At 38.1% G+C, this 12,079-nt stretch overlaps 1 protein-coding gene across 1 annotated transcript in view; it reads left to right on the top strand.

The window, feature by feature from the left end:
• ADGRL4 (adhesion G protein-coupled receptor L4) overlaps positions 1-11,842 on the top strand; it is a 72,663-nt gene extending 60,821 nt beyond the window's left edge. The window contains exons 14-16 of the mRNA XM_066555570.1: positions 7,890-7,981; positions 9,529-9,697; positions 10,129-11,842. Coding sequence (XP_066411667.1) covers positions 7,890-7,981; positions 9,529-9,697; positions 10,129-10,191 — 324 coding nt within the window. The 3' untranslated portion in view covers positions 10,192-11,842. The remainder of the gene's footprint in view (positions 1-7,889; positions 7,982-9,528; positions 9,698-10,128) is intronic.
• Positions 11,843-12,079: the final 237 nt, after the last annotated feature.

The following is a 12,079-nucleotide window of genomic DNA, read 5'->3' as shown; positions in this document are numbered from 1 at the left end:
ATTCACAACAGTAATTGCATAGGAGCACTGTGCTTGGAAATCTCACTTGGACACTAAAATAAGTTTTTGTGGTTTTGAATAAATCCCACCATGGGATTTTGGGACCATATCCACAACAGAATCACAGATAGTTCTGAAAGAGCAAAAGGCCAAATCCTCAAGAGGATTTGGCAAATTGTGGAAGGTATGGATAGCTTTCTGACAAATATTCACACCTCCAAAACTGAAAATACAGCTTGTTCTCAGACTTCACATCTCAGTCATGCTCCTGATGCTTTCTCCTTCCTGGTAGCTCATCCAGTCACTGAAGTTAGTTGTACTAAAAGATTATATACAACTATTTCACTCCTCTTTGCTGTGTAAAACTCCTGCAGGGTTCCTGCACGAGGCTCCAGATGCAGCCTAGGAAAGGTTTCTGTGTATGCAAGGAAACCATAGGGATAGGAGCAATGTGTAGTCTGAGTTTTTTGATGCACCTTGAATCAGTTCATTAAACAGCCTGGCTTGTGTCACTCCCAACTCAGAAGACAATGCACCTTCTCAAAAGCTTCTTGGAAAAGAAGAGTAAACCTAGGGATTATTTACACTGTGAGCAAATAGACCCCAGTCCTACCACTGGATCTAACTGGAGTAACATTTATGGCTGAGGTCAGGTACAACTCTGTTGTTCCATCCCTCCTGCCCTTGGCTGCAGAGCTGACAGTAAATAATGTGTTTGGTTTTGCAATCCAATAAGAAATAACATTGAATCCACAAGTCTGCAAAGCTGTTTACCCTGATGAAAAGCATGGAAACGCCATTTATTTATTTATTTATGTCTTCTTTTAAGTGTTCTAAAAATATAAAGGAAACAGCTAATTGAGTCTAAATCTATAGCTTGAAGTATGTAAAAGAAAACTTTGAAGTATTCATAAATAAAAAGCAATCCTATGTGAACTTTTTTTTTCCCCAAGTCAGGATTTGTAATAAACTCATTTGGCTATGTTTTAACTTTTAAAACAAGTGAAATCATTAAAATCTTAGAAGCATAAAATTCTACCCCTGAATAATTGAAAATATTTCCCAAAAATACAGCCTAAAGGAGGTTCATTAATGTTTTTGTTCCATTTCCTACTCCCAGATAAGACTGCTGTTGTATACTTAAAGCTTTCAAGAAGATATATTCACTGGGGACATGGTAATGAGATAAATCAGTCAGGAGACAAACCCTGACTGTTTGACTGCCAGCTTGTGTCCAATTTTATGCAATTAATACAGCATACATTTTCATTTTGAAGCTTAAACGGTTGTATTGTTAATAACTTAATTCCGTTCTCCCGGGCTGCAGTAACGATGACCCACTGAACGCCGCCGCTTTCGCCCAGCCATCAGCCATCCAGCCAGAGAGGCAGAAATGGATTGCTCTCCCTGGCAGAACCCAGACCATCACAAGCTCATTAATTCAAACACTCGTAATGAGGGTCATTGTACAGACTGATACAGATACAGCTGCTCTGAACTTCAGACATTTTTTGAAAGAGCCAAATTCAATATGATATATGTAAAAAATTCAAGTATATGCCTAAGAGAGCAGCAGGAGAAATTTTCTCATTCTTTTTTTGTGAGATCTGACATCAGCATATAGATGGTTTCATCAATTATTGAGACAGAGACTAAGAAAGGAAAAGGGAATGATTTGGGGGTTTCATTTTTGAAGTTTGAATGTAAAGTGCTCAGACTGAATCAGAACTAGTATGTCTGAGTCTTTAGAATTAGCTGCTTCTTTCTTATACCTTCTCTTCTTTGTAACACTAGAGAGCCTTTAAAGGCTGGTATTTGAAATGTTTTAATAACTTTTGAAAGGCTGGGGTGTATCTTTTTACACAAAGATATCATACATGAAATTACTAATTCCTTTTTCATTCTATAAATAATGTGCATTGGAAATACTCTCAAACCCTCAGCCTCATATAAAAAAATTGCAGCAGTGTTTAAAAAACAAAACTGCCTTTAGACAATCCTGGACGAGGAACTGGGGGGTGAGGGAAATCCAGGTCTTTCTGCTCCAGTGAATATTTAATTATTTATATGGCATGGAATAGATCCAGCAGTACCAGTAGCAGTGAATAACTATACAGAGCTGAAGAAACCAAGGGTCATAGCCAAGTCTGAATATTAAGTAAAACAGAAAATTGTGCCCCATGTCTCCAACATCCTGTATAAATATGCTGTCCACAGGGATTTTCATTGTTCAGGAGTGTCCTTTCTGGTTTTATTCAGAAAAGCTGTCCTAGTCAGGAAGCGTTTCCTGGTGAAAACACAGTCTGAAACAGTAAATGTCTTTTAGTGCTAATGAACTGACATTTTTCAAGAAAAAAAGTATTGGATGAAATTTTTTTGAATGCCCTGTCCTGATCCATTTAATTTCTCCACAAGTCCAGGTGCTAACTGAGCTACTGCCATGAAAGACAGACCATTCCCCTCTGAGCTTTCAAGTGCTCTTTGTCTTCCTTTAAAAAAGGAAGGGGGGGGAAGAAGGAAAAAAGATGTCTTAGTTGTCAAATTTGACAGCTTTCAGCTACCTTGATGGGGCAAAATGATGATAGATCACTTCACTCAGTTTCTTACAATTTAATTGTAATTAATTATGAAAGAAATTACAGCTCTTCAACATGAGTGCAAATATTTTTATTTGCAAGTTTTATTAAATTTTGTGTAGCTCATCCTATTCAGTGTTCAACTAACAATAAATACCATTCTGTATCTACACAGGGAGAGTCTCACGCAGTGTGATGCACTAACATCATATTTACTTGAGGACAGAACACAACAATACTCTTCCAATATGTAAAATAGCTACATTTCAGAGTGGAATTAAGGACCTATTTTAAATGTAGCTGTTGCTAGGCAATGTGCTATTAGCAGAACTCCAGCAGCCTGGAACATTTAGGATTTTAGGACCTACATGCTCGTTCTTCTATTATTATTTAGTTTCTAAAATACTAGCTATCCACAGAGAAGTCGGTAATTTGCTTAGACAATAGATGAGATTGTTCCTCAGTTCTCTCTGCTGGGGCAGTCCCAGACCTGATAGGAGTGGCAGCCAGAGCAGCAGCATCTTGCTCTGTCCATGCCCAGCTTTCCTTCCTTGCAGAAGCACCTGCTCAGGTAGCAAGGAGACAGAGGGAGGGATGCTAATCTGCAAGCAGACTTTCAGGGATATCCTAGATGTAGGTGGAGGTAGGTTAGCTCCATACACTGCTTTTCCCATCCTATTCTAAAATACATATGATTGATTGAACAGAGCTCCCTGGGCTAATTCCTTTGGCAAGGCCTCCCTGTTGTTGACCAGAGGATTAGGAGAGCACCAGTAAATTTCTTTGAATTCTAAATTGCTTTTTCTCTCCTGCAAGAGGACATTATCCAGATCAGTGCTGTGGGTCAGATCTGATTCTAGGAGTTGTACCACTCCAGATTGCTCTGAACTCTCCCTTGTGTGCCTGCTGGACCTAACCCAGCAACATCACAGTTCTGAACATGGGAACTGTAACATGGAGATCCCAAAACAGCAGCAGGAAAATATCACTGTCCTGCTCTTTACCACAGTGTGCATCCATGACACACTAAGTGCTAAAACCTGCAGCAGTGTCCACTGTTGCCTGTGAATGTCTTGGGGCTGCCATTCTCTGTGGTGTGCAGTGAGAAAGCCTTGACAATGCTGGTGGCAATAGGAGTTTTACTATTTAACTGGCATTCTGCATATTAGCTTAATGGGGCCAGAATTCACTCCAAAACCCTAAATCCTTCTGACTCTTTTCATATGTGATGTCCCAGAGAGAGATATAACACTTACCATCCTTCCTTTAAACTCCATCTCAGGTGTACAATACAACCCAGCTCCTGGGTTTGTATCTCCTTAGAGATTATCCAGGGTTATACAGCTATATAAATGTAGTTGCCTATATCTACAGAATCCTGATTTCATGGACATCCTAATAATAGCTCTTGTTCATTGTCTATTTCTCACAAATATATTTTAAGTTTTTCATTTGTTCATAAATATACCACAACATTTCTAGAATTTAAGAATGCTAAAAATACTTTTACAAATATCTTTAGGGAGACTTGATTCCCTGAAGATGCTGTGAGTGGAGGCTTTTTCTGTATCAGTCCTTGACTTTGATTAACCACTTAAAAAAAAAAAAAAGGAATAGATTAATTATTAAAATTAGTCCTGTAGTGCACCTGAGCAATGATGAGTGAATCATGATTCTCACTGAATTGCAGAGGAGGCAGAGCTGAGGATGCTCAGCACTTCAGAGAATTGCCCTGGTAGGGAGAAAGTCAGAGGTTTTCTTTGTAAAATGATAAGGACTGAGTGCACTGTTTGCCCAATAGCAGTCTGGGGTGGTTTGTTAAATAAATAAAATACAAAAAAATTATTCCGTTCAGGGCTTGGAATCAATGCAATTCCCCTCTAGTCTATCAGACTGGCCGAGCAGCCCCTCTCAGGACACAGCAGTTTCTGTGCCTGCTCAGCCATGTAATAGCGCTGCAAACAAAGGCAGCAGAGCCGTGTCACGCTGTAACATCGTTATTCACTCGATAAAGCTGCGGCCGTGCCACAGCCCCTCACGCCCCGGCTCTGCCCCGAGCTGCAGACTAACTGTGCTCATTATTCAGGGAACCTGTCCCCAGGCTGGCCCTGTGCAGAGCCTGTCCTGAGCTCGGTGTCACAGCTGCCTGCACATCCTGCTCCGCTCCAGCCTCTCCCTCTCCGGGGACAGCATGCCTTATGTTTGCCACTTCCTTCTCATTCACCTTGCCTGTCACCTCAAGGCAGTCTTAATTATAGTGCCAGTGAAGCTTTAGTCAACAAGATCTTAACACTGCGGTTTAATTACTAAAATGAAAACACATGATTACAACCAAAGTAAGTATAAAACAATATTTGGCTGTAAGGAGCAATCGAAACTTTTTAGATGTTTTAGTGTCTCTCATCCAGAAGCCCCTCTCTCTCAGACAGAAAATCTGAGGTGTACACAGGACTTCTTGTGTACATCTGTATTTTAGATTACTTCTGCAGCCTATTACTTCAATTTCTGCTTGTTTGAAACTCAGTTTTGGATACAAATTCAAATGTCTTAAGTGCTTGTACCTTTGGCTAGGCATTTTAAGGTATTTGACTTCTCATTCCATTTGTTGGAGCACATAAGGCTCTTTGGGGATATCAGTTCTATTTCCCCTTTAGTCCTAATGAGTTCAACTTATTAGTGTTCATACTCAGTCCTGCCATCCAATATGAACTTTTTACTTTACATTTCCCAGAAATAGAGGCCATTGGTATGTTCATAGAAAAGAACATGCAGAGTATCAGATTGAAGCAGGATGCATTAAGTTTAGGATACCTTTTGGGATATCTATTGGATTACCAGTTTTCTCCAAAGGCCACACTTGACACATTGTTTACATTAGCTAGTTTTTTTCCTCCTGGATTTACCCATGAGTTCATGCTATTGTTCTCCCTCTTGTTTTGCTTCATTTCTGTGTCACAGAGTAGTTGCTACAACTTTGCTGTTATCCATTGCATCCCCCCTCAAAGGACAAAATGCAGTTCCAGAGGTTTCTAACTTAGGTTGAAGCATTGTATACAGCCAGTCTATGTGCTTTCACTTTGCTATAGAAATTTTTTATTAATGGAGTGCTTAAAAATGGGGCAAAGACTGACTTAAGACTTTAATAAATCTTGGAAACGACCAAGTGTTTCAGAAGTTAAGTTCACCCTCATTATCCTGTAACACTACCTCCTGTGAGGCTACCTGAGACATATTGTACAATAATTGTGTTCTGGCAGCTGACTCCAAGAAGCTGGTGTTAACCTCTCCTGTTCCCCTGATACAAACAGATTATTCCCATTCCAATGGGTTGGTGAATGAAAAGATCACAGTTAATGGGTATTACTTTAATGCAGGAGGCCAAATCCTATTATCCTGTGAAACGGACAGTGCAAATAGTATTTGTGCAAAGGAGCCCCACTGGGACAAGGAGAAATGGAGCCTGCTGCCCACCCCATCCTTGCTCAGCAAAACCTTGCCACTTCTGCATCTGCTTTTGTGAGAAAGGGGGGTTGGCCCATGGAGCTTCTCACAGAAACTATTTCTGGCAGTTTCTAAAGAAGTTGCAGTGTGTTCTCCATACTTCTGGTACTTTGATCACATTTCCCGCTACTTTTTTCAAATTAATAAGTACATTAGGTGAGTTATGCAGATTACAGTGTATGCATGAAGTTATTTGATATATTATTCACCAACAAATATAAAATAAAAAGTAAGTCTGCATATAATTATCCACAACTGCTGACTGACTCATAATTAACTTTGAAAAATTGCTGGTTTAGGAGATATCATAGATTACAATTTTAAATATAAGGAGCTTCAGAATATCTCTCATGATCAGCACTAGTACAAGGTATTCAATGAAGGATTAATTCCCAAAACTGCTCATCAGCTCTATCTCCTGTCTTATGAAATTGTAAATATATTATGCTGCATTAAACTATGAGCATGCAGCTAATTAAAGCAGAGACTGCTTTAATATTAGATACTCCTGCCTTGACACAAGAAAAATGTTCTAAAGACATACCTTATGAGTGTTAACAAATGAAAGTGATTCCTTTTCAAGTGGAGCTGTGCTCCAACAGCTTTTTGTTTTTATTCCAGAGACTTTTTTTGGGGAGGGTTGGGTTTTTGGTTTGGTTTGTTTTTTTCTTTTAAAGAATAAGAAGCAGGGAAAAACCATACAGTCTTTCTGGAGAAACAGCTTAGGGAAGGCATTAATTCTATTCATTCTACAGCTGGAAGCCCACAGGAACTGACCAAGGGATTGCAACCAAAGACTTACAAATAGTACCTGAATAAAACACAGCTAAAATCTGGTTTATTTACTAATATTTTTAATATATTCTGATGTTAAATGCTGCAAATTAAGAAGGCAACCTTCCACCTTTTTAAAGGAATGCAGTATAAATTTAACTGAAAGATCAGTGAAACCTAGCCGAGGCAAGAAAGCATCAGAATCACAACTGAGCATCATTTGCAAAATTGCTTATTTTAGTTGTTTTTCTTTGTTTCAAACTCAAATCAAGCGATGCCATTGTAAAAAATTAAGGAAAAAATACCAAAACTATTCATCTATGAAAAAAACCATAAAAGATACACAGCAAGATGCCTTTCAGTAAAAGCTAGATGTTTAAAATTATTTGTGTAAGCCTCTAAGACTTTTCTCTCACTTGAAAGTTTCCACACCCCAAAGACCTCAAAATGTATGATGTTATTAATGTTATTTAGCAACAAAAGACACACATTTTGAGATCAGTACGATACAGAACAATAGAAAACCCATAGGGGAGAGGGTTTTTTAGGAGTTTCTAAATTTCTCTTTCCTTTTTTTAAATTCCTTTCCTTTCCTTTCCTTTCCTTTCCTTTCCTTTCCTTTCCTTTCCTTTCCTTTCCTTTCCTTTCCTTTCCTTTCCTTTCCTTTCCTTTCCTTTCCTTTCCTTTCCTTTCCTTTCCTTTCCTTTCCTTCATCTCCACTCAGGAAAAATAATCTCAGCAGGAAATCGAAGAGATTTACCAATAGAATCAATAAACATTTGCAGACTGTTGGTAATGATACTGTTGAGATAAGGTAGGGTTACATCCCTGTTTGATCAATATTTATTTCAGGGCTAATATTTTTTTAATAGAAGTGAATCAGAACTGGGTGGGTTTTTTCCCCTCCTGGCATGGGATTCTGTGGATTTCAGATACACAGAAATTTTATCTGACTTGTTTCATTTAAACATTTAACAGTTATTGGCATTTAAAGGTATCCTGGTTTGAACGAAAAGTTTTGTTCTTCGCTCCCCCCAGGTTAATTTGTTGGCTTTTGGAGTGATTATTTATAAAGTATTTCGACACACTGCAATGTTAAAGCCAGAAGTCAGCTGTTATGAAAATATAAGGTAAGTTTGCCATTCAGTACAAATTCTACCTTGTTTCTGTAGGTTTAAATACAGACAGAGATGATAATGAGTATTCAAAAGTAACAGTTTAATATCCTGAGATTTGTAGAAAAAGAATTTTTTTTTCTGTTATTACCCTTATATATATTTGGGCATCAGTTTTGCAGTCATTATTCCCACTGAGTCATACCTTGTTTGATAGGGTGTGTGTGAAAGATGCACAAAGAAAACAAGTGGCCCATATCAACCAGAGGGTAAAGGCTGATGGCAAAGTTAATGTAATTGTCCTTTTTTCTTAAGTATTTTCCACAGCTTCTATGCAAGCCAAAGCAGAATTCAAATCTATGTCTGAAATGGGACCAAAATATTTGCCTTGAAGTAGCAAGTGATAAGAGATTGGAGCCATTCACATTACTTGGGAAAAGTCTGCAGTAGGACATTATGCTTCTGTGGCACTGGGGGGATGGAGCAGATTCATTACTTTGCATGCTGCTATGATTTTTCCGTCAACTCACTCTCTTTAAAACTGATTTATAGGGACCTTGAAAACCGTTTGTGCAGGAAAAGCTGAAGTGTACTACAGGGAACATTGAAAACAACTTATTGTTTGTGTTGCTTAGGAACACTCCTGCAGTTTCAATGCATTGCACTAGATTTATAGTTAAGATTTAGCAATTGTTTTATTGATTACTTTCTCTTATTCCTCACCTTTCATAGCTTCATGTGGTGACCTGTTTCTAATGAAGTTGAAACTTATTAATTTTCAGGGGAACAGTGCTAAAAATTTCTGCTGTTCAAAGGAAGTCCTGCAATGACTGAGCTGAGAATGAATAAGAAAGTAATCAGTGGTTTCATTTCCAAGACAACATGCTGTAATTTGTGCAAGTCTGTGAGCAGGGCTCTACAGCATCTTGGAAAAAAATTGTAGCCAATCAGTTCCTACAATTTTAAGGCATCAATATGCTGACCCAGGAACTATTTGAGAATACTTGTGTTCTAAAAACAATTTCCTTTTTTTTTTTCAAGAGACAGAATTTTTAAAAGAGCCTGGTTTTATAACTGGCACCGTCCTCTGCAGTGAACCTGAGAGGCAGCCTGGGAATCCTTTGATGTCATGCACATGCACTGACCTAAGAGCATACTGAACATTTTTCTGGGTTATTTTTTTGAGGAAGATAGGGGGGAGGAGGAAAAGTGGGGGAATGCTTCATAACAGACATATGTTTTTCCTTGGGGAATTACACTAACAGTAGATTTAAATCAAATCATATGGTGCTGCAGTACACCAGAGAAAACATAGCTGAAGATTAAAGAAGCCAGTGTTTTGAGGCCCTCTAGTTTTACTCCTCTGCTCTTCCGAAGTGATTGTGTGACTTTGTTCATGCTACAGTGCTACAGCACACCCTGAAGAGCAGCCCCTGCACTTGCACTTCTCACGCCTTGGCAGCTGTGAAAGAATTTCCAAGGCAGCACTCCCCACCCAAAGTGGAGGGAAAGGACAGTAGCATGTGCCTGTGTGTTGTTCACAATGTTTTCTTCCTGTCCAGATCCTGTGCCCGTGGTGCCCTTGCTCTCCTGTTCCTCCTTGGGGCTACCTGGATTTTTGGGGTCCTCCATGTGGTCCAAGGGTCTGTGGTTACTGCCTATCTCTTTACAATCTTCAATGCATTCCAGGGGATGTTCATCTTCATATTTCTTTGTGTGCTGTCTAGGAAGGTAAGTATTGTACTCCTTGTGGGAAGTGACTCAGTCCCATGTCCCTGCACTGTCCACCTCCCTGAAGCTGAGCTTCTGTCTTCAGTGGAGGCAGAACCTCTGCCCAGTTTTTATGTTCTCACACATTTTGTCCAGTTTTAAAACTGAAGTATGAAACATGGGGAAATGGGGATTTTAACTGTAAAACTGGTTACAGTGTCATTAACCTGATGAAATAATAATGTGTGCAATAAAACTTCCAGTATTTTCAATTAGCAGCAAGATACACCCACACTAGCCTGAGATGATACTTTCTTCAGTGGTCTGTCCAAAAGTAAATGTCAGTCCCACCTTAAAATATCTAGTGGCAAGAGCAGTACAAAATGAGTTCAAAGACATATAGACCTATTAATAAATCTATTTCATAATTGAATTCAATATTTTTATTTCAGATTCAGGAGGAGTATTATAGATTGTTCAAAAATGTTCCTTGCTGTTTCGGCTGTTTGAGATAAAGGGAAGGAAAACACCCAAAAGCATCTCAGCAGAAGAAAGAAGAAACTTACATGGTGTTATGGATATTACTGCAAAATATGGTATTTTGAAAGTTTGAAATGACCCAGTGAGCAGGCATATCTCTTAACTGAATTGCTGGTTTTGTACATACATGTGCATTCGTGCAGAACATCTATATTATTCTGTATACTAACAGTATACAAAACAAACTGGATCATTACAAAACAAATATTAATAAAGAAAAGGGAAAGAAATTTCTAAAGAATCTCAAGACCTCATGACTGAGGTTTTGTTTCTAATATTAAAAAATATCTGCAATTCTTGAAAGCAAGATACCAAAAACCAACTGGCACAGCAGATTTTATGAAGTGCTTTGCTAGTGGAAACATATTCACCATTCTTTTGTAGTAAAAAACTTCATAGATTAAGTTGTATGTGACCATCTGTGGGGAATGGGTTCCATTAAAGAGTCAATAGATAAAGATCTGTTTCAGCCTAGACTTTTGAAAACATTTCTTTTAATTTAAAGTAGATTAAAAAAGGAATTTGTTTAATATTATTCTCTTATCACTCTGAAATATATATTTGTATATTAATCAATCCTTTATTTTTATAACTTCTAAAGAACTGTTTAGATCTAAAGAGCTGAGGTCAGATCTGATACAAGAATGGTGGGACAGTCATTTTATAACTGAAAGATTATTTTGTGAATACTTTGAAAAAGGTCTGGTTCTCGTTTTATTTAATTGCCAAAAAGACTGAGATCTGCTTAACTGGCACTATGATTTTGGAGGCTGTGGGAAGAAGATGCTTTCACAGGTTTGTCACTTCATAGATGGTTGGAACCCAGACTTTGTAGGATCAAATTAAAGTGGTAGAAATCACCCATGCAGAAGAAGACGGATTTGAATTCAAGGTAATGTGGCTCTGTACCATGTAAAATTCCAACTACAGCAGTTTTCTCACAGCATCTTTGAGTCAAGCAGTTGTCTTCCTCTGAGGCTCCCGGGTTTGAATCAATCCTGCACTTAACCTTAAGAGTATGAATAGAACCACTAAAATCAAAGGGAGTACCAAGGCGCAAGTTTGGCAGATCAGAGCATAAACACAATGCATCAACCGTTCTTCCACCATGGCATCTGACTTATTTGAAAAATATGCTTTAATTTCACCCTTTTAGCACCCAAATTATGGGAAGTGCTGAGCAATTTCCTGTCCACATTGCCTTCTCAGGAAGTGTCCTAGGATCTCAGATGAAGCCCAGTATTTTTGCCAGTGAGGCACTGTAAATATGTAGTTGTTAATAAATCCCACTGTTGTGTTGTCTGTTAAAATAAAGCACTAGTCTGAATTTTATTTATATTAAAGGAAATCTTTTTTTTATTAGTGGTCAACTTTGGTTTTTATCTTTTTTCCTTATGCACAAGGTTTTCATTTTATGCACTGCAGTGATAGGCTTCATTAGGTATGTTCCATGCCTGTGTCAAGTTTTTGAAAAAAGAGTAGTCTATTTTTCAAAAAAAAACCTAAAGAAATCTCCTGGTCCTTTGAATGTAAAATATGTGAATAAACTGGAGTGCTTTGCTTTCACATTTTGACATTTCCATTCATTTAAATAAATACAGTGGTAAAAGTTCACATTGTTACATATCATTTGCCCTCAATTATTTGCTGTACTTCCTTTGCTGTTGTCTATGTTCTTCTAAGGTTGGGAAATGCAGATACATATTACTTAAAAGAGTATTTTTAGAAGGATATCTACCAGCCCATCATTTTTAATCTCCTGCAGAACTGTAACCTGTAGTAAGCTGATCTGTACAAAGCATCTCTAGTAACTATATAATGACTTCAGTATGCTCAGGGAGATTGAAAAAGTTCCTTGGAAAG

This window comes from Molothrus aeneus, chromosome 9, assembly GCF_037042795.1.
Source record: "Molothrus aeneus isolate 106 chromosome 9, BPBGC_Maene_1.0, whole genome shotgun sequence".
NCBI lineage: Eukaryota > Metazoa > Chordata > Aves > Passeriformes > Icteridae > Molothrus > Molothrus aeneus.
Note: the sequence above shows the minus strand (reverse complement) of the source record. Positions and strands in the feature narration are given on the sequence as shown.